General features: G+C 50.2%; 1 protein-coding gene across 5 annotated transcripts in view; it reads right to left on the bottom strand.

The window, feature by feature from the left end:
- TOX2 (TOX high mobility group box family member 2) overlaps window positions 1-23,203 on the bottom strand; it is a 150,690-nt gene extending 127,487 nt beyond the window's left edge. Inside the window, exon 1 of one of the 5 annotated variants that reach the window (XM_080403787.1) lies at window positions 23,010-23,203. In XM_080403787.1, the coding sequence (XP_080259913.1) occupies window positions 23,010-23,111 (102 nt within the window). In that variant the 5' untranslated portion in view covers window positions 23,112-23,203. The other 4 variants (XM_080403786.1, XM_080403791.1, XM_080403784.1 and 1 more) reach the window with 4 other exon arrangements.
- Window positions 23,204-23,465: the final 262 nt, after the last annotated feature.

Below are 23,465 nucleotides of genomic sequence, written 5' to 3' on the forward strand. Positions count from 1 at the left end.
CTTACCTGTGCACCAGAGCTGTCAGCCCGGGAACCCAAAGCAGTGGTGTCCGAGAGGCCAGGCCCCCTTCTCACCATATTGGTTTGGTCTCAGTATGGTTCAGCCACTAAATGCCATGGTGGGATGGCTCTTCTCCACGGCCGCGTGCCCCCGGCTGCCTGGCAGAGCCACACTGGGTCATCCCCAAGAACCACCACCAGAAAATCCAGAGCACCTCCAGATGGTGGTGGGCAGGAGGGGAGGCAGCAGCCCCTCTGGAGCACGTTGGTATACACCCCCCGCAACATTTCAAGCATCTCCAGCTGCAGAGGACGTGATGATGCAACTATCCACCTCGACCATCTCCCCCAGCCTATTGCCATAGCTGGTATACAGCGTAAAAAAATACCCACGTTGAACAAAGTTATATAGAAGGATGTGAGTAATACCAGATCATGTTCTGCCGAGACGCTACGCACTCAGCAGTGCTGATAGGAGGCTGAAAGACCATAGTGTGTTTTGGGCAGAAACCTGCCCCTTTCTGGGAACTGGAATTTTACACCTCTGAGGACACAGCCTCGTGTCACGGCTGGAGCCATTTCACTCGCGGTTCTGTGCAGGCTGCAAGCAAGGACTGACACCACGGACACCCACAGCACTGGCTCACACAAAAGGGTCTTTTTGGGTCCACCATAGAGATAAGAAAAAGTCCCTCCTGTCTCACACTATTTATTTTACCTTCTCTATAACGATAAAACAGAACACGAAGTTGCGGTCATCGACTGCACTGCGTTCACCTGCAGCAGGAATGGCCACTGTATCTGTGATGCCCACCCTCCCCTTGCTGCTTGTCAGGACAGACCCTTTGCCACGAGATCGCCTCTCCCTGGCCCGTGCAGTGTGAGGAGAAGACCGAGTTATCCTCTACAGGAAATATTGAGAAATCCAGACTCTTTGGTAAAGTGATCCTTCCTAAGCGTGAAAACCACACACCCATGATTGATGGAGCGGCTGCACTTTCTAACAGTTAGCTCAGGCAGGCAATCCCAAAAGCCAGAAACAGCCCATAAATGAGCACGTACAACCGTCTGCAGAGACAAGGGTTAACAGTCTTATCTGGGGTCACCAGAAGAAATTCCAAGTAAAACCCACAGCACGCAGATTTCCTGCTTTCTAACCCAATGCCCTATTTATACCTCTCTTTCTTCACAATGCCAGTGACAGCTTTTTCCTCGCTTACAGGCATGTTTCCTGCTTTTTGAGTTGTGACTTTCATTTGTAACTCATTTCCATAACCTCAGAAATATAGTTTCAGTGGAAGTGTTAAATGTACTGATAAATTCTTTGCGAAACTTAAAAGTTATTGGCAGAGAGAATGGGGGCAATTTACCCTGTACCAGCCAGTTGAAAATTATATATTTCAGGATCCTTTAACGGAAGGCAGCAAGGTTTATCTCTGACTGATAAGGTAACGCCTTGCTGCTGACAAATAACAGAGCCTATTTCCAAAATACAAAGTCCCCAATATGATAGCAAATAGGCTCATCTGTGCACAGTGACCTTCACAGTCTCAGCCTTTATCGCAGGGTACGGCGGCTAACTCCGTCATCACGTGCAGCCGCGGCCCCGCAGCAGCACCCAAACAGCCCTTGGCGTTAACTTTTCCATCTTTACATCTCGTCGGGCTGCACTTTGATTAACTTTGATTAGCATTTTTCTGCGTGCTGCTTGCACATTAACGGGGAGCACAGCATGGTCCTGCTGTATGGCACTCCTCTTATTTCTCTATTAAAAAAAGCAAGACAGAGAAAGAAGCGGAGGGGGTGGGTGGGGGGTGGGGAGGAAGAGATAAAACCCAGTCTCATCCTATCCTTCTCCCCTTCTCCCTGCCAGAGCACAAGCATCTTCAAAACCATTGACTAAACGAGTTGCACTAAATAATCAGGACACATGGGGGGACTAAAAGGAAAGCAAGACGAAAGCGCAGATTTGCTGCAACGTTTCCACTTTGCTGGAGTTAGAAACAAGGCACAAGTTGCCTGTTCAGGAACCAGATGCGGCTGTAACTGAACAGAACGGTACGGACACGAGGCAAGTGGGGAAAAAAGAGAGAACCCACAAAAATCACCATGACTTACATTAGAATCCAAACGTCGGACATGGAAAGAGAGAGGGATGGGAAGCACCTTGCAGGAGTGCAGGGGATGCTGCCTGGGAAAGGCAAGACTGCTGCGGGGGGATTGGTGCAAGTTCAATTACGGTGAAGTTAAGGAAACGTGTTATCAGATTCACCAGCACAAAAAGTATCCAGCTAAGGAACTCCGTCAGTGTGCAGCCCGCCTTCCCCGCAGGGGATGTGGGGAGGGAGAAACCAGGGACTGAGGCACTCCAAGTGAGATAAGTGCCAGAAGCATCCTTCAGGAGCTGCTCAGCAGCCCGGGCCAGGCTGATGGACCTGAGGACTGTGCCATCTCCTCCATCACTAACAGTGGATGCGACTCGTTCAGAAATACCCATGGCCAGGCAAACCCTGACAACAAAAGCTGCAGGCATGAGGCCCCTGCAAGCACACAAGGTTCCGTATGGTGACACGTCCTCCTGGCACAGCAAGTCCAGACCAAGGGGCATGGACCCCGCAGCAAGTCAGCCACCTGTCTTCACCCTTCCTCGAAAGCTTTCAGGGGTTACAAACTCAGGCACATTCATCACAGTCATGCGTCACCGAGACCGAAATAATGTTATTTCAAAAATTAAGTTGAAAACGTTAACAACCAGAGGAGTGAGGGAACAGGACTGGACGATAAAGCAGCCATCTGACCCCAGCAGAACTGCTTCCAGCCCCTGCCTTCCTACAGAAACACACACAGCTCTGTGCCCCATATAAAATATTTGTGCATCCTACATAATTTAGAATCCTATTAAATAACTTGACTCCTGTATTTTTCATAGCAGCAAATTCCATGAATTTTACATCGAATAAAAATTTAGCAATCATAGCAGTTGCTAATTTCTGTGCTGTGCTCAGAGCAGCCTTTCACTTCCCCATAATGATTTTAAAACATTATCCTGCTGTTTCCTTTTTTCTATGCCTGGCATTGAAGAGCTCTGCAAACTATTTGAATAGCGCTGCTCTGAAAAAAAAAAATTTGTAAGGGAGAAAAAATTAAATTCAATCATCACTCTACCCTCTGTGAACTGTGAAAGTCTTGGGAACATGAAAAGGTGCTTTCTAAAGGATGTTAAGCATTCAAAAGATTAGACTGCAATGTGCAATTAAATGTGTTCCACAAACCTTTGTCAGAGTACCCAAAACCTTACTTCTGCATGAACTTAAAATCCTCCCACAGGGAGCTTGTTCAAGTGGTTTACTTTAAACCTGTACTTTAGATATTCCATACCTTTCACTTTTATAATTCTTCAACATATGCTAACACTGGCAGAGTTAATATAACTGACTAATTTTAAACCCTATGATTACTGGAGCTGATTTATATAGTAGCTTCACTTCACAATACTGCGAATCATGCACGCAGTAATTGCCAAGTTCAATTTTAGCTCTGTCATACTGAAGCATTAGTTTTTATGCCTCAGCTGTTGCCTCCTCCATGCTATAGAGGTAAGTTGATAATGCAGTAGGTTTTGCTGTTAAATATCATAATATTATGATACCCCGTGTCAGATTCTTGCAAGCTTTGTGAGCTATGCATCATCTATTAACTAAATACTTTATTAAAGGAACAGTTTGAATAGGTTTCTATTCTAATTTAGCTCAGCGCACTGAATACCGGAGGCAAAAAAAACCCCAAAGTAATGATTTAATGACTGTGTAATGATTCACCACCAGAAGTGACTTGGTGGAGAGAAACACTCCCAGTCATCAAGGCTCCATGGCAAGAGCTGCAGAGGGGTCAAACTGACACCCGTACACGAATACCCTGGAGGCGAAGCCCCTCACCCCGGCTTCGGGCTGGCAGTACCTGCAGAAGCAATGCCAGGACCTGTGTCACCCCCAGCACCTGGAGCTCGGGGGCTGCAGGGCCCCGGCCGTGCCCAACAGCCGGCAGCATCATGACCAAACCCACCTTCCCTCCCATCGCCATGGATGTGGCTGGCAGCGCGCATGGAGCAAAGGTGGGACAGGCAAAGAGGGAAGGGTGGAGGAGACGGGAGAAGCCAGATGCCCCTCGCTATGAGGGGACAGTGCTCCACAGCCCAGGGATGAGCTGCACCTGCAGTGGAAGTGACACAAGGCTGCTGAGCTGCTGCTGCCTCTCAGCTGATCCACATACACAGCTGGGCATTACCAATAATCTCTGAATAGTGCTTCAATTCACCCAGCTCTTGGGCTTCACGTTTTCAGATTATTTTTTTTTTTAATGAAGTCTGCTCATATCAAATTTAACAAACGTGGGCAAACTGGAGCTGCCGCCTTTTCCCATTCACAGATGCCATTGATGCCTAAGATCAATGAAGACAGTAATGCAAACTGGAAGTCCCCATGTACTAGAGAAAGCTTCATGTCACCGAGGGACACCCAAGACACAGCTCCAGGATGGAGACTGGGTACCCCCTCTGTGTTGGGGAGGAATTCCCCATCAGATGTGGACAGGGCAAAGGAGTGAGGTCTCCGCGATGGTCCAGAGCTGATCTTGGCAATCTTTTCTATGAAAACAGCATGATGCAACAGAAAAGTGTCTTCACACCTACATGCCTATGGCTGTTGGACAGTCTGTATTCATTTTAACCCCCTTCTCTCCTCCACAGCTCCTTCATCCCCAGGCAGATGCTGAGACCCCAACCCAAGCCAAGGTGCTGGGAACCAGGGGACTCTCCTCTGATGCCACTACTCAGCAAGTGTTTGGCTATTCACTGGATTGTGGAAATTGCCTCCAGCGGCACCGTCCTTCCCACATAAACCACAGCTTTCACTTACACAGGACAGACATGCAATTCATGATATTCGCCAACAACATGGATCTTGCTCCAGTGCTAAGTTTGTTGCTTCAGAACTCAGCAAAACCCTTGCAGACAGCGTTACCAGTTCAATGGTCTCACTCCCTAGAAACCCTCTCATCGCTGTAGCAAGGCGATGAGCATGAAAGTGGATGAGCTCCTCTTCCATCTCCTTTTTTCTCCCAGTTTTCCAAAAGGAAAAGAAACAAGTTGACATGCTAAACATGCTAAATCTTGCAGGCCTGGAGAGCTGCAGCTACATCTGGTGCGGCTCAGGGCAGTGCCCAGGGTGCCTGCACCACAGGCAGCCACCTGCTCTCTGCAGCGTTTCGTACAAGAACATGGGACATTTCATACAGAGAGAAAGAGGAAGGAAGAATGTGAAAATTTCTTCAAGTGTGTGGTCACTGGGAGGAAGGAATAGGACTGATTAATTTTTCAGCTTTGGTGAGTTTGGTAAAACCATAAGCCATGTGCCTCATGCTTCGGGAGACTACATCACAAATTAATTAACCATACTGCCCAGGGAATTCAGAGGTGGAATTGATTCTTTGATTTCTAAGATTCCATTTTTGCAACTCACCAGGGATGTCTAACCAGTCCCATTTGCTTTAGAGCCTCTTCTGAAGTCAGTGCTCTTGAAGCCCAGCAGTCTGATGCAAACCGCTGGTGGCTGCATCACATAGTTGCAGGATGCGGATGGCATCTGTGTCTCCAGAGGCGGTCTGGAGCTAAAGATGAGCTTAAACCACACTTTCTCTCTTGCATCACACCTGTACTTTCTTACAATCATCTGAAGATTTCCCAGTGTGCAAACACCCCATCAAAGTGAAGGAAGACATCACAGCCCAGCAGCAATCTCACCAAGCGTATGACTTGCAAGAACAGCAATTTCCCAGCAGCCGGCCAGGGAGGACCAGTCCAGTGTCGGACACTGGCCCCTCAGCACACAGTGCAGGGCCATGCTCCGGTCTTGGGTACCATATACCAGACATGCTGGTAACACAGAACTTGCATCACTGAGATTCTTCTAAAAAATAAACCTGGAAAGAAATTCTTTGGTAGCAGTATCATTTTTGGGGGGGATCATCCTTTACCAGGTGTTTGCTCGGCGCTCTGTAGAACCCATTTCAGCTGGGGCCTTGAAACTCTGCTGGACCACATGTCATTGTAATAATACCCTACCCTAATTTTTGCAGTCTCCTAAGTTTAATCAAAGCCTCATACCCACATCAGCCACAAAGGAAGCCAGCAGAGCTCACACAGGGCTGGGGGTCTCCATTAGCACCACTACGCGCTTGCCCGTAAAGCAGATAGGGAGGTTTGCATCCTATGGGCACAGCCTTGCCACATATGCAAGGACTGGATCTTGCACAGCACTTTTAGCACACATAGCTTTGTGGTTTCACACCAGCTATGAGCTTTGTTTCACTTTTGGACAGAGAAGGGGCATTGCCACATTGCCACTGGAAACCTGTGTCCAGGGGGGCTGCAGACCAGGAGCTCCAGAGCCCCGACCTGCATGAGCAGCACATCACATGCAACCCTTCACAGAAAACACCTCCCTTCCACAGTCGAGAATTAATCTTCCAGCAGGATATCCAAGTCATCCCCACCTGCATTTTACAATTTGTAGATAATGAACTAACTGCAACACTAAGCTTAAAATAAAAACATTGACACCTTTGCACAAAGAGATCTTGACTTCTTTTTCTAATTCATTTAGCTGCTTTTAAAGTGTCACTTATTGCATCGGGAACAAAACCAACCAAAAAAACCAAAAACCATCCTCATTATTTACACAAAAGGAAAAGAGGCAAACAGGTGGCCTTAACTGCATGAGTCTCTTACCGCACTGTTATGTGACTAAACTGAACATTTACACAGGTCTGAAAAATTGTTTGCAATGGGCACACAGACAGCAGAGCTACCAGATGTTGTTCTCCTAATACTTACTATATTACATCATTGGATACTGCTTGAAAATCAACCTGTGCCAAGTTTTCAGAGGCCTCAGCTCACTTTCTACGCATGCATCTGCAGTTCTGGTGAGCCGGTTCCTGGACGCAGCTCGGATGTGGGTGCACAGAAGCCTTTTGCACCCAGGCTGTGTGTGCAGAGGGGCTGCTGTTTGTGCAAGCCGCCTCGCACGCCCAAGAGCTATTTATCCAATTACTGACACACGCACAGCATCCGCAGGGAGCACTTCCCTACTGCATCCCATGCCATGCTGTCAGACTTTGATATATTTAGGGGAAAAAAAAAAAAAAAAGAAACCCAAGAAAACTCCCAAACTGCAAATATAAGTTGGTGTTCAGATCAGAAAATAAAAGATATTTCACCAGTACTCATGTACTGACACATGGGGATGCTATGTTGAAAACATTTTAAACTTTTTTCAGCTCCCTCCACCTCTGGTTAGCACTGCTGCCCCGTCCCCTCCACTGCCTTCCAGTTTCAGATGTACGTGCTTTAACCAATTTGCTGGGGTGAGATGCTGCTTCATTGAGGTGAGTGAAGGGAGGAGGGAAGAGAAGGCGCATGAAGAATTACATCAAGAACCAGCCCCCGGAGACCTGTCTGCGATGCACATCCCCACATCAAGCTGTCAGCTCCCAGCATTCAGCCCCACCGGGGTTTATTTGCTCCAGAGGAGAAATTCATTTTGCACTCAACTAATGTAACCCCGAAGTGCTTTAAAACAATATTCCTCTGACAGAGGCATTACAAAAGCCGTTATTTCCCTGTTTAGAGTGAAGCTAAGCAAATACAAAGGTAACTTCATTTTAAACAAACTACCATCATCACAAAAAACGGATACCAAATATTCTCCTCCACCATATGGTGAATTTAACTTTATTATTTGCTCTTCTTGGAGGAGACAAACTCATTGGCAAACACCAGCTTGTGCAGCAAGATGATAGAGACGGGAAAACGCTTCCCTCAAAATCCTTTTGCTTAATGACAGTTAAGAAAGCTCTGTTAATATTTTCAATTTTAAGTTCTCTTTCCCTCTGCTTTCTAGAAGAGTGTATATTCCAATGACGCACTTTAAAAAAAAAAGTTAATGTGTAGGAATAATTCAGAAATAAGTTTTTGAAAGTATTCCTCATTGTCTGTGACTTACCATTGGGCTTCGGTTTTCCTACCCATCCCACCAGCATCTATAATGATCGGGAGGGGTCTGTGTTTTCTGTCCTAGCTGTGGAAGTCCAAAGCAACTCGGGAGCAGCAGATTTGCTCCACGGGGAGCAAGCCTGATCCTTGTATCTGCCATGCCACGATCCTACTTGTTAAGACCGTCTCTGACTTCAGTCCTATTTTACAGAGCCTGGAACTTCAGATCACACTCGGGATAAGTGCACCTGGCTGGTGTGGCGTTAACAGCGCCTCTTTCATGAGACATACAAGTCATCAAATTACAGAGAGCAAAGAGCTCTGCAGCAGCAGCCAACTTGCACTGGATTCCCTCAGCAGCTGCAGCCTAACGGGCTTTGAAGTGAGTAGACGTATCAGACACACACCAGCTGTCTCTTGCACCTCCAGAGTTACCACCAATTTACTCTGCGATCACTGTGAATTTGTAAGTTGGGTCCACCATGCTCTGAGGTTCCCCAGGCCTCCGCAACAGGCTTTGCAGAAGCATATTTGATCCCTTTGGGCAAAAAGGTCTATATGCATCTTTACATGCATCCATGTGATTTCTAAATGTCATCTTTGCTAAGCAGCATGAAGATACCTGCCACTTTACAGGCTCACCACGCCTGAAGCACCCCAAAGCTGCCACTGTTCCTACCCTGGTAGTTATTTCTTTGCAGGGAAACTCAGAGCCGAGGTGGGCCCAGGTTTGCAGGTGGCATGAAATCCGGAGACAGCTGAGCCACTCCGCAGCCCGCCGGCATGGGCAGTCCCAGGGTAAGGGCTCTGAACAGAGTGGGAGGCGTGAGCTCTTCTCCAAAAGCCAAAGGATGCCACAGGCATGACAGAACTCCAGCAGCAAATACCCTGCTGTGTGCTGCCCTAGCTTATAATGTTCTTCTGGGGTGGAGGCTCCACTGACGCACCCCCTGTGCTCCCAGCAGGTCTTTTTGGTCCTCAAGAATTTAATTTGACTATACGCAACACAAAGAAGTAGTGAAGGCTATTGTAGTTTCTCCCACTACCAGGACAGTTGCTCGGTGCTGTTGCTGAGCCTTGTGCTGATATGTCCTTGGAATTGCTGCCGAGCTGTGCTCCCTCCTGCAGCCCCAGCAGGATGCCCAGCACAGGGCACTACATATTGCTGGTGTGAGTCACAGCACCGCTCCTCAGCCCAAACGGCAACATCGCAGGGTTTTTTTCAGTAATTCAGAAATGCCCCTCTGAAGGCAACCTGTTTGGTGCTGGGGTACCTTGTAGGAGCACGCTCTGGAGTCCCGCTGTCCCCATGCTTCTGCTGTAGGATGCACGCAGATACACCAGAAGGTCCAACCGCTGCTGGAGGCTGCCAAGCACATCCTCTTCAACCTCCAGTCCCTCTGCAACGCACCACAGAAAACAGCAGCCAGGACACCAGCACAGCTTGGGCTGGATCTAGCCCCTAAACCCCAATGCATAGCTGCACCCACTGCGCTTCATCCTGAGGTTGGCAGGTGGCATTTTTTAGCTGAATCTCAAGTAACACATAAACACAGCATCTCGCACATGCAGGTCGGTTGTTGCGGGGCATCTCACAGCCATGCTGCAGTTTTCCCCAGCCAAGGAGCCACTCTGGGCACCCTTTAATTCTGTGGCAGCACGGATTAATCTGAACCTGCCACAGGAACAGATGTGCAGTTACCTTAAGTATTCATCAACCTTATAAAGGTTAACTTGTCAGCCTTTCTGCTCCAGAAACAAGTTCTGCCTTCATTTGCACCTCTGCAGATTCACCAGCTCAGAGGAGGTTTCCAAGACGTGATCTGGGCAAGTTTTATCAATGAATTCAAATCTTGAGCTAAATCAGAAGGAGGAATGGATTTAACCTAATCCCTTCCAAACATTCATCAGCATCAACTACCAGCTCAGCAGGATTTAATCCCTTTTTAATCTCTCAAAAACAGTGGAATATATGGAGAAGAGGTTGGGCACACAGCAGTGGAAGATCTCTCTTGGGTTTTGTTTCTTTAAAAATAATTCTGCCTGCCAAATCACGTTGAAAATTCATTAAGATCTTCACTAATATCACTTTCCGGTAAACAACCGGTTGCCACCAAGAGAGCACGTACACCAGAGGAGGGCCCACGCTATTTGGCACAGCGGAAGAGATGCCCATCCAGCAGCCTCTGCAGGAACACAGCATCTCCGTGAAGATGCTCCAGGAGCTCAGATCCCATTGGCTGGCTGGCGGCGAGCGCGGGGACTGCACAGGCAGGCTTTCCCGGCACCGTGGGCAGCGATGGGGCAGAGATGCAGCAAGCCACTTCTTGGTGACAGCATGGAACCACACACGTAGCATCCACCAACGCTGCTGCAAACCCAACAGCAGAAACACAGACCCCAGTGCCAAAACCCAAGCTTTGCTCTGCAGGTACCAGGCAGAAACAGCTTAAATCCCAGCCCCGAGCGACTCACAAGGTGTTTTCATGCCTCCCACTAAAACTACCACCGACAATGGCAATGCAGGCTCAGATGGCTGTGGGTGTCGTGGCCGGTGGCATCCCACCCCCGGTGGCTGCTGAGCCAAGGGGAGCCCCAGTGCAACGCGCCTGACGGCACCAGAGTCAGCGCGGGGGCGAATCCAATCCAGTGTGTTTAGGAGCACCCGGATCAGAGTGTTAGTGCGCGATTCTAGGTTTACATAACACCACCAAATGATTTTGGCAGAAACAATTGGTATTAGCAAGGAAAATGAAGCATCAGGAACAGCCGGCAGAGCAAAGAGACACCTCTTGCAGCAGCCCCCGGGCTAAAAAGAAAATAAATAACAAATGCAACAGAAGCAACACTTGGACAGCAGGGAAGAAGAGGGGAAACCTTCGCAAGGGGAAATGAGACTTGAATCATGGCTGAGATGAGCAGGGAATTAAGCTTTCCTCTTTCACCCCCTTCCCAACCCCATCGGACTAAGCTTTCTGCTTTATTAAGACACTCCAGTCAAGCCTGCAACACTCCAACAGGGCGAAGCGAAAGCCGTCTCACACAGGGCTCCAAGCTGTGAGGTCTGAGCAGCTCCTGCCGAGCCGCCTCCGGCCCTGTGGACGCTAATTGCAGAGCTCAGCGATGCCTGGGCAGGGACCCAAGGCACTGGTGTGTTGGCTACCCAGCCCCGCCGAGCCTGGCTCTGCTGCTGCGCCAGGCAAAGCACCGACAGGCGTCGTGCTCAGAAACGCTCAATCACACAAACTTCACGTTGTAACTTCTAAGTCAATTCAGTCTGGATGCTGCTGGGTTAGCAGTATCAGAGGTTTCGTTTATCCCCTAAGAAATACATCTGAAACCCCAAAGGTGGCTGGATCTGCCCCTTGGTCTCTCTAGTGGCTCCAGCTCTGGCCAAAGGGATGGGGCCACCAGTTCCATGTGGCCCAGGTAGCCCCCGTCCTGCTGTACGTGCCACACTGCCACCGGGAGCAGCTGCGATGCATATGCTGACACTCCCAGAGCAGGACAACAACCACCGGCCCTATGTCACAGCATCTGAGAACATCTGGTCCCTCGGCGCTCCAGCCTGGTGACCTAGTGATGGGAAAAGGCACACCCGCTCTTCAGAAACCTCCGGGTCCCACAGCCTTCCCGCTGTAACAGTGCTAAGCAAGGAGGCAGCCTCGAGACCTTTTTTTGCCAAGCAGAGGATCCCTTCCAAGCTGGCACCATCCCTGTGCTCATGGCACGATGACAGTGACACAAGCTAAAGCTCCAGATCCAACAGCATGTTCTTCCTGCCTCTCAGCTACTCAAGATTTCCAACTCTGGCGGCAAATGAAAAGCCCCAGTCAAGCTTCGGAACATCGTAAGACAACTGCACGAGGCGACAGGATGTTGAAATCCACATTACCCCGACACAGAGCAGCGCTTTCCAGCAAAAGGGAACCACATCTACAGCTTCACACGCAGCTTGTGGAGGACAGCTCTGGATAGCAAGACAAAGTTAATCAAACTCAATTCTGAAAAGTTTCCATGACAAACTTGGATTTGCCTGTGATACACGGATCCTGCTTTGTTAACAACTACCTCATCTTTATATTTAGATCCTGCCTGTATCCCCTGAAGTTCAGCACTCAGTCTCTGCTCCGGGAGCTTGCAGAGGAGCCAGCAGTTATACTTGAAATGGGGTACGCTCTTCTCAGTCACACAGGTTTGGTGTGCAGCACCTCACATTACAGGAAGTTTGCCCTTAGACATTATCAACATCAAAACGAGAACAGGTTGTCAGTCCAGCTGGACATAGAAAGGGACTTAATGTGGCTCCAGCAGAGCCCGCAGCCTCGGAGCAGGGAAGCTGCATCGTGGGGTGGCATCCCACTGCCACACTAGGCACAGGAAAGTGCAAGGGTGGGAGAAGTGGATGATAATTTTGTACGAGGCTGCCCTTGTTCCCAGCTCTTCACTAATTTCCTCTCAAACTTACACACTGTGACCTTTCCAGGCAAAAAATAAAACAAGTGAAACCTTGCAGTCTAACAGGAATAGTAACACATGCAGGGAAAGGATGCCAGAGCCAGCTCTGGAGCCTGCAATCTGGATCCCTGCTCCTACAGGATGTGTTTCTAAATCTCAGTCAATAGCGCCTGTTTTCCAAGGAATGAGGCATTTCACGTATTATTAACTCTAAGGCCCTTCTTGCTACAAACTTCCTATTTAGCATTTGATTGCAGCCATCACCACCGAGAGCCTCATCGTATTAGAGCAGAAACTCCACAGCCTATAGCTGGTGCAGGCTGTATACTGATGTTTTTCCCTCCTGCCATCTCAATCCCAGAGGGTGCTATTGGAATTATCTGAAACACACTTCCATAAGCCCCTTCCAGCCTAAGCTATTTTATGATTTTAAACATGTATTTGTTTCTTTTGCACTCTCACTCAAATTTGGTACCCTGCTGCCACAGACGGCTGAAGTTACGTGTTGCTATTCCCACCGGGGTTTGGTCTCCCCCAGACAAAGGCCACTACGTGCCGACCACGTCACTTACAGTGCCGCAAGTTTACAAAGCTTGAAAGACCATTTCAGCAAAGTTTTTCTCCTTTTCAAAGCCCAACTCTTAAGTGGAAAAACTGATTCAATATAGCTTGCAAAAAACCTACACTCCGATCTGATTTAAATCAAATAGTTAAATACTCCACATGTACCGCTTGGCACAGCCATGACAGAACTATCTGGTTTGCAAACAGATGGCCACCCACAATTAATTTGCCACCTCGACACAGAGACGCAGGTTGGCAATTCATTAAAAAGCACACGCCACTAGTCTTCAGTTCACTTTATGACCTGCAGCCTTTCCTCCTAGGCAGACTCTTTATCTTAAGGGGGGGTGGAAAAATACCAAACACCCAAACCACAACTACCACTGAATAACGAAAACATGACTGGTTTTCTTGGCATCTAATAAGTGTTGTTCTCAGCTCTAACAGATTTATCAGGTTTAAAACTACCATGTCGCCAACATCCGTCTGGGGTAGAGGAGACCAGACCATAACTCCAGTGCAGGTTCCTAAATATACACAGATTGAAGCCCGCGTGACCTCACTGTCTGGCTGCAGGGTTAGATCCATGGCGTTTGTTGGAAGGTTTTTCTTCAAGGGCTGTTTGATCTTCAATCAACAATGCTTATCAGTGGTAAAGTCTGCCAGCCATTCCCAAAAGTTTGATATTTTTAACAGAACATCCTTCTCCTTTGAATGCTATTTAGAGACAAGATAACACATCAGGGGGAAAGTTGCCTTCCTGGGTTTAACACGGACAAACAGAGCAGGATCCTATCGGGGGAACACGTATTTCCCAGTGCTACAAGCCCCAGCTTCTGTGGTTCATGTTTCCCCCACAATACTTCTATTTTTTCTTTTTCAGATGGCACCCAAATGCTTTTTTTGCGCCCATCGCCTAAGCTGGGACAAACCAAGATGATTCAATTAAGCGTTTCCATATAAAACTTTCTCTAAAGTTTTCATAAATTTTATTTCCTCACTGTCAAAGTTTCGTTTCTTTTGCTAAGGAGTCCAGGGCACACTGCCCCTCTTTCTACACTAGGGACTAGCACTCTAATTCCTTAAAAACACGTCATTCTTCCACAGCAGGCACGCTGTGCTGAGATGCTCATGGTCTAAAAAACCACTGCTCAAAGCAGCACCCATGAAGAATCAGGATCATGGAATGGATCTAAACTGTTCTTTTTTGACAGAGGGGAAAAAAAAATAAAATGCCTTTATTTTAGGATTCAGTAACTCTTAAGCGATGAAACAAAATGTCTTTGAATCCGGAGCTAGTAAGAGAGAGCCAGAGAGCTCCCGCCAGAGAGAGCCGGAGCCCAGGAACACGGTGGCGGGTGCAGCAGCCCCACGCTGTCCTGCAGCTGTAGGGTCCCCAGGGTGCTGGCAGCACCCTCCTCCCTGTACCGCAAAGGAAAGGTAATGGTAGAGTAGGAATGGAACAGCTCATCACTGACCCAGGGATCAGCTTCTGGGGGAGGAAGGAGCTCATCCTGCACACTGCTAGGAGCGGGACCAAGGCCCCCACCAGCCCCCCACGTGGACAGCAAGCTGCTGTGAGACCAGCACCACGTGAGGCCAAGCTCTCCCTTACACCACCTGCCCCATCTCCTCCCATCAGTCACATTAAAACAGTGGCATCTGAGGGTTTTCAAATGGCTTAACAACTCCTAAGAGCCAGACAGCTCTACCACCTCCCCAGGGAGAGGGAGGAGATGCTCGGAGAGTAAATCGCATCAGGCTGGAAGGGTGAAACTTTCCTAGGTATAAACGTGGAGATCCACATCGTTATAAGAGAGGTGTCTTTTGGGGTGCCTCAGGTTGCTTGCACCTCTCCACAGACCCAGGTCTCCTGCAATGGATGCTCAGCACTCAGGCTGGCTCAAATTATTCATACAAATAATTCCCAAGTGCCTGGGGTACCCCAAAATGACCTGCTGCTGCTGGAGACAGAGACCTAGGGCAGTTCACGCAGAGGATGAATGGCAGAGCCACAACACAGGCCTTATCTCCCAACCCTGACCACAGGCAAGCACAGGCTCCACCCTGCAAGCAGAACAGGAGGAGATTAAGGGGAAGATGAAGAGGAAGACAACGGTTTTCTCTAAAGCTGAGAGGAGGAGCATGGCGCACAGGCAGACAGCCAGGGAGAAAGGGGATGGAGCCTCCCTGATGAGTCCAGACGGGAATGGAAACTCTGAGTCATCGGTAGGTTTTGTGGGAAGAAAAACCCGCTAATGTGATCCAGCTAATCTGATAAAAAGAAAGCTCCACACCACTGCCAGGGTGGAACAGGATCAGCGAGGCATGGGCAGCCCAGTCTCAGGGTAAAATACAACCTGGGTGACAGAGAGGATGGTGGTACATCACCAGAGGTGAGGGTGGCACGTGCCAGCACGCCTGGTGCTCGCCCCTCCATCTCCCAAGCATCCCGGTGCCAGGGCTGCCCGTTCTGGAGCCGGGCTGGCAGTTCCAGCTGCACAGAGACCAAGATGCACATCAGGAGTGGGCAGGAGAGGCTCAGGGCAGAGCTGCAGCGAGATTTACTACCCACTCCGCTTGGGAATAGGCCACCATCCTGCCACCTCCCTTTTCTAGCTCTTGCTAAATTATGAGTTTTTTAGAAACACAGGGGAAATCCCCCCCCCTCCCTTACACACACCATTAGAGCAAGAGGCTGGGTCCTCAAACCAACAGAAAAACAATGAAAGTATTTACATTTTAAACACTCGTGCAACCCAGCCTCCTGTGTCCAGGCTATAACTAGAGGTCAAGAAATTTCCTTAGACCAAGATTTTTGCAGATAAGGCTCCTCAGGAGCCGCACATGGCAACCAGCACAAACCAACGCTCAAGTAATCTTTCCATAATAACAGCTACTAGTCCAGGGCCCTAATTTAACACTTGCCTCGCAGTTACATTCGCCACAGAGCTGAACTAAAATCACAGTTGTCAGGAAAAGATTTAATTCTATCTGCAGAGGTCAACCAATCTATGCAAAAGATTACAGCAGAGGAGAGAGATTCTGTGGCACAATGCAAAGATTTCGCCTGCAGGCGACGCAGCAGCCAATGCCATTTTTCAAAGAAGAAATGGCATCCATCCGAACAAAATCACCAGAGGGAAACAATAGAAAGAGGGGGGAGATGCAGATGATTAAAATATTTAAATCTGGTCATATAAGTGCAAAACCAGACAATGTAACACTGCTTTCAATCACTTTTTTTTCTATAGTGGTTTGATTCGTGCTTGTTTCAGTAAGTTTTGTTGTGAAATTTCTCCCCCCTGCAGCTGAACTGCACATCTCCAAGTATAAGCTTTAATTACATGAAAATGTGTGTGTAAAAATCACAGAAGTGGAACATTAAAGCTCAAACCTCCAATTTGGAATTAAAGGTATCAAAGCTGGAATCATGCTAACACTTTACCCCAACTTTACAAATACAGAATAGAATATAAAGAAGTTGCAGAGAAGATGGTACACAACAGCTTCAGACAGAAGCCTCGCACTCACTGGATGGAAAATTGTCAAGGAAAACACATTAGCAACACAATAACTTATTTTTAATGTAGAGCTGTTAGGAAAACACAATTATATGCTTCATTTATACTGAAAGATATAATCCAACTTACGGTAAAAGCATTTAGAGCTTATTTCTTAAAAAAAAAAAAACAAAAAAAAACCAAAAACAAAAAAACAAACCAAAACCCAAAAAACCACCAAAAAAACCCCCCCACCAAAACAACCACCAAAACAAAACTAAAGAAAACGAGAGATGAGCACGAAGGTAATAAGGAGAAATTGCGCATCTAGGGGGGATAAGGCTCCCTGCCATAGCACACCCCTGCTCAGCCAGCCTGCCGCAGCACCAAGTGGTCCTCACCTCCCGCTCCTTGCATCCAGCAGCAGAGAGATGCAAAGTGAAGGCAGAATGCAATAGAGCTTTTTCTTCAAATGCAGCAGAAATGCAATGACAGTGACATCAATCACCAGGAAAGGAGCCAGCAATGCCCATTCTTACAAGCAACAAAAGCAGAGCCCAGACAAAGCCCTGCAAGGGTTACAGGTGCTCTCCTCACCACCCGGGGCGAGCAGCAGCCACATGTTGCGCAAGCTATAGGATGCTCCGGCTGCTACAAGCAAGATACAATTTATCACCAGAATGTTTCCTCCATTACGGATGCACAGACTGATCCCGGTGCTTGTTGCAAGCTCAGAGGTCTAAGTCCAGAGATGTACATGGATTTACCCTGTGGTTACGGCGTGTGACATGCAATAGGCTTCAGACCACTGACTGCAGGGACGACACTTAGAATTGATATGATGCATCATAAATAAATCAGAGAAACTTGTGAGATTTTGATCCTAAATTTCTGGTCTCTTGATGCCTCCTCTGCTACAGGAACTTCCATGGATCAGGTCCTTGACAAGGTTGTTCAGAACCAGCCCCAACAAACACGCTGCTTTGTACAAGTCAGACTGGTCTTCAAAATATCTCCCATTGTTCCAAAACAAACCAGATTAAAGCCTCCCCTCTGCGCATACAGAGAACACAACAAGTTCTATGAATGGATAGACATTCATTATTTAGCTCCCAATCCCTGTCTTAAAGCCCAAGGCAAAATGGAGCTTCAAATGCTTTCTGCCATGCAACCCACCAAAGATCGCTCTGGAGAATGCAGGGTTGTCCCATGGAGTAGCTCAAACACTTTTCCGTGGAAGCCCTTGCCCATATTCAGGGCCTAAATAAATAAATAAATAAATAATATCCATCTTTGAAAATCAACAGGAGCTGCCTGCCAAACGAGAATAAAATAGGCCCCAAATTAAAAATTTGCTGGACTTTGTTCTCCATCCAAAATCCTCCATCTCCAAAGAAAGATTTATGCTACTTCAAAACAGAGTTGGCTTAGAAAGTAGAAAGGAAAAGAATACATTTTATCTTCCAGAATGGCAAAGCAGTTCTGGAACGATGAAAAAGGGACTGTGTTTATCGCTGCAATGTACAATTTATGGTAAAAGTCAAAACAAAACAGAATGTTCTACAGAAATGCATTCACTACATCGACCTGGGCTCATATCAGCAGCTCAGATCCCATTTCTGAAGGGTTCTTAAAAGAAGAAGAGAGCATTGGTTGCAGATTAATACTTATCTCATGACTAGTAGATTTTAATTATCCATAATTTATGGTGGTGTATTGGCAAGGTAGTTTTTGTCAATTTATCAGCCTAAAAGGCAAGGCACAGGGCATGTTCGGGGATGCAAAGCCACGGAGCCCTGTTAGAAAGATCCAGGACAAGTTTTGATGGTGTTGTTGAATCCTACCAAAGTGCTACAGGGTTAGCAGAGCTCCCCAGCATGTATCTCCCAGTAACTGCTGGAGGTCCCCAAGGACCACAGGCACTCCCAGTGTCACAGCAGCGCGCTTGCTCTGCAAGGGTTAGGTATTCCCAGGCTGGGTCCTCCTCCTCCTCCCCGTCAGTCATTGCCCTAACTGGAAATCAGGCATCGTACTAACCAAGCCTGATCATCTTAACACCAGAAGCAACTAAGAAGTATTTATATTTAAATTTATTTCTGCAGGAAGAATAGAGAGATGTTAATTCACTCCCTAAAGATGCCCCTGGAGTGCAGAGAGCAGGATCACTCCTCGCACAGCACAGCATCGCTGCATACGCTGCATGGAAGAGCACACGGTACCGTGCTTGGGCAGGATTCCTGCCATACGCCTCCCTTGCAAAAACAATGTTGCCTGGGCTAAGAAGAAAAACTGCCTCCCATACTCTGTGGACCCACACAATTCAAGATCCGGAAAAATCCTTCCATGCTGGTGAATCAGCTAATGTACCAGACCCTGTCGCTAAAGCTCTGCTAAGAGCAGAACGAGCCCCTGCGTTACTAACCTGTGTTTTTTTCCATGGTTTACTTATTGTGAAATACATATGCAAAGAGTTTCCCCAGAGTTTAAGAAGGAAAAATCCCCCAAATTTTCCACAGAGCAACTGGAGGGATGTGAACATACCCACCGAGCAGCACACCCCTCCTGCAGTGCAGGAGCATGCTGCCTCTCCCCCACACACCATCACAACAGCGAGACGCCATGAAAGCTCAGCTGCCCCAGCAAGGGAGCAGGAGGGGGGCTCTACAGCAGGTACCAATGCCGCAGGGAAAAGGCCAGAGGGGACAGAAGAAGGGGCTTTAGACCCAGGTTTAAAAGAGGAATCTGAAATGGAGGTAGGTGCTCCCTTCAGCAGGGCTCAGGTGGCCGATGACAGAGACGAGTGTCACAGTTTGGACAAGGGCTCCTTGCAGAGATGGAACCCTTCCAGCTGAACCTCGCCAGTCCCCTGTGGGTGCTGTGCAGACACAACCTAACGCACAAGCAGTTCTGTGCAGTCCCAAGGATGGAGCAGGTCCTGGATCCAGCCCACAGGAAGGAGACGAGGGGCCAGCACATGGGAAATGCTTGTGGCAGCTTGCCCTAGGGAGGCTTTGGGGTGGCTCCGGGAAGGCGGTGCTTCTTATCGCCCCTACACATTGGGCCAAGCCCATTGCAAGCCCCAAAACCCTGCCAAGGAACATCAGTCCTCCAAGGTGTCAGCAGCAGCTCCCCAGGCACTGGGAAGTCTGGGGTTTGCTCTGCTTCCAGCTGCCACAGCAAGCTGCTCCACACGGGACCACCCGTGATGGGGACTGGTTTATCTGGGGAGCCCTTTTTCCCCTCTCCGGTGTCACCAGCATGCCCAGTGCATAAAGACTCTGTCAAACACAGTCAGCAGAAGGGAAGATTCGTCCTCACCCTGTCTGCTGGGGCATGAGAGACCCTGTTCTCCACCCATGGGTGTCCAGCTCCTCGCTCCCCCCCCCCCACCTGTCCCCTCTTGGTGGCCAGCCCTTAGAGGAGGAACAGGAATGCTCTGAAAGAAGTTAAAGGAATGGTGCAAATGCCCCCCTTCTGGGGAGGCCTCGGCTGAACATACACTCCTGTATCATTATCCCTCTAAACATCCCTTGTCCACTTAAAAATGGAAATGCTGATAGGCAATAGGCACCTCTTCAGCTGCAAAGAGAAAATGTGGCTTACGGCAGCATGCAGATGAGATCAGAGACCTCAAGGTAATGATACCATGTTTGGTAAGCACACAAACTATTACACTGACATTTCGGCATGCTTTGGGCTAGAGCACATCTACCTGGCAAGCTCGCTGGTGATGGGTGCGCAGGCAGAGAGCTGTGCTGTGCTCTCGGCAAGTTAGTTTTATCCAGTGACACCGCACACCCTTTCCCCGGCTTCTCTGCCCACCCCCCCCCCCCAATAAATAAAATTAAGCAGCCCTTTGGGGAGGGGGGAAGCAGAACTGAAGAAAATAAACCCTTTAAATCAAAGGGCTTTAAAGCCCCTCCATAAACTTGGCAAAGCAGAAAAGCAAAGAGCCTGTAAGCGCACCTTGCCCAGGTTCTTCCTAGAGACTGACTTCACCTGGGATACCTGCATACCATAGAGGGAGAACTGCTGATTTTTCCAGTCCACCCTACCCTCCTCTGCAGCTTTTTAAACTGGCCGTGTTTTGAGGCAGACGCTGCCCTAGCCTGACTCTGGGCTGAGCCGCCAGCACCAGGCAGGAGCGGTAGGGCTGGGACTGGTGTCAGGTTTTGGAGTTTCCCAGAGGGTCCCGTGTGGCTCTGAGAAGTGCAGGATACCAGCACCGGTGGCGACCCGCAGCCACCCCACACGGCCAGGGAGGCTCAGCGCAGCAAAGGCAACAGGCGACACTGGGCCACGGTTTGATGCTGAAGTTACAACCGTTATACCAGTGTTCGGCTGGGAAAACAAAGTCAACCCATTTCATCTCTGGCTTCCTTCCAGCGGCCTCATCCCACAGACAAACATGCACTGCTCTGCATAAGCAAATGGCATTCGATAAATCGGAAAAGAAAAGAAGAAAGAAAAAAAAGAAAGAAAGAAAAAAGAAAGAGCCCTGAATATCAGAATAGGGTAAGTCACTTCCTTTCTTCTTCCCGCTCCCCCGTAGCAGCGACAACAGCAGCATCTGGTGGCAGTGGTCAGTACCTGGGTGCTCCTCTCCAGTGTCCCATCCAGCCCGGCCAGCACCAGCGCCTTCTCCCGGGCCGGGCTCACTGGGGCCGCAGAAGCAGCGATCTCCTCCAGCCTCCCCATCCGCAGTGCCGTGCGACAGCAAGGACCCGCGGATCAGTTGCGACTGCCTAATCCGGGACTAATCTCAGGGATTCAGGCCACGGATGAGCTGACGACGTGGGGCCCCACGCGCCCCAACGCTGGGTGGGCGCTGCTGGGGGGACACGGGGTCCGGGCACCCCACAGCAAGGGCCTGCGGCATGGCAGCACCACCGCCTGCCTGGAAAACTGGAAGGCAAACTAAATGGTGTTCGCATCTAACAACTTCTTGGTAACATCGAGTTCCTAAAGCCCGCAGGATCTGGGGGTTGCTGCAGTTCCCAGCAGCACACGCTCACACAGTCCCAGACTTCCAGCTTTTGCACACTTCATCGGCTGACGTTTCGGCAGCACGGACGACCTGCTCCCAGGTGACCCGGCTCTTGTTAGTATTTTAAGAGCATATTTAGCATTTGAAGAGCAACGGCAACGATAATAAAACAATTTGAAACTAGCAGTAGGTGGATACAAAAGAAATCAATTCAAGTTGCTTCCTTTCAGCACGATCAGGCATCTCCAAACAAATGAGAACTATTAGGTTTGCTACAACTTAATAAAGAGAGATAAATAACCCAAATGGCAGAGAACAGTTAGATTCATACACTGATATGTAACGATTAATTTGCTGCACCTGGGAAGCCACACCGGTTTCCCGCTGCTTGTTTCTAAAGAGTTTGATACCGAAGTACCACAACAGCAAGATGAGCCGGGGGCACCCTGAGCTGCAGTCCCAACGCAGGGGAGCGGTTTTTCCCTTTATTAACTTTTTTCAACGCAATTACCCGAATTTGGCCCGGGAGGACGCAGCCAGGGTTATGTCTCGGAGCTTATCGTGGCGATGCTCCCTCCCTGCAAGCGGGTCTGCTTCCTACGGCTTTGTGCTGGGGGATCGGGAGTATTTACCCGCTGGCCAGGCAGGCGAGCCCCGCAGAGAGCTCCCCACCCCGGAGCACAGCACCCCGCACCCGGCACCCCGCACCTAGCCCCTTCGCTCCTTCTCCAGGGTGAAGGAAATTGTCTACAGCACTTCGGGCGCTCTCAGATATCCCGCTGCGATCCCTCTCCCGTTACAAGAACAGCGTGCTTCGCCTTGCAGCTGCGGCGAGCGGGGGAAATGTGGGTTAGGGGGCTCTCCCGCCGCGCCGGGGGGCTGGGGGCGGGCGCCCCCCGAGCGTGGCTGGCGGCCGCGCGGGAGCATCAGCGCCGGGGCCGGAGCCGCAGCCCCCCGCCCGGGACGTGCCGGCGGCGCCGCAGCTTTGCGAACACGGTGCAAAACAACCGCAAACAGCCCCAGCAAAGTGCCGACACCAGCCACAGCAGCACCCCCCACCCCCCCGAACAGCGCTCCGGCCCAAACGCTCCCGTAGGGAAAACAAGAAATAAACCCAGCGCTCGAAAGGGAGCACAGGAACAGCCAGGCCCCCCCGAGCCGCGACCCCTCCGAGCCGCGTTCCCCCCCGAGCCCCGCTGCCGCTACAGCCCGCCCCGCCAGGCAGCGCCCCCCCCCCTCCCCGGCCAGCGCGGCCGGCCGGCCGGCCCGGCGCCCCGACGGCTCTCCCCGCTCCGCTTCCAGGCCACTTTCAAAATTCCCTCCCGCAGAAGCCCGGCGCTGCCAGCGCTGCCGCCCCCCACCCCAACACCACGAAGTTGCGGGACGCGCCGAGCAGAACCCCCCCGGGCAGCTCCCCCCAGCCCCAGGCACCGCCGCCCGCCCCGTACCTTGTTGCAGTGATAATAATCCAGCGGCCCGAGGCAAGTGGGGTCGGCGCCGGGCAGGGACCCCACGGCGGTGGGGGCGGAGGGGTAAAACCTAACGTCCATGCCGGGGCTGCGGGCGGCGGCAGGCGGGGGCTCCAGCGGGCATGGACCCGGCTGCGGCGGCGGCGGTGCCTCTGGCGCGGGGGGCGGGGAGAGGGCGGGCGGCGGCGGCGGGGGGGCGGGCGGCGGCCCCCGGCCCGCCCCGCTCCGCACCGCCCCGCGCCGGGGCCGCTATTGTTTGCGGCGGGGCCGGGCGGCTCCCCCCGGTGGCCGGGCCGTCACCCCGTCCCGCTGCCCCGTCGCCGGGACCGGTGGGCGCTGGGGGAGCCCCCCCCGGTGGCGGCTGGGGAGGGGGGAGAGCGGGACGCCCCCCTGTCCTCCGTCCCCAGCCGGCCCGGAGGGGAAAGCATCAGCAGC

This window comes from Falco punctatus (genome assembly GCF_963210335.1).
Source record: "Falco punctatus genome assembly, chromosome: 10".
Taxonomy (NCBI): Eukaryota; Metazoa; Chordata; class Aves; order Falconiformes; family Falconidae; genus Falco; species Falco punctatus.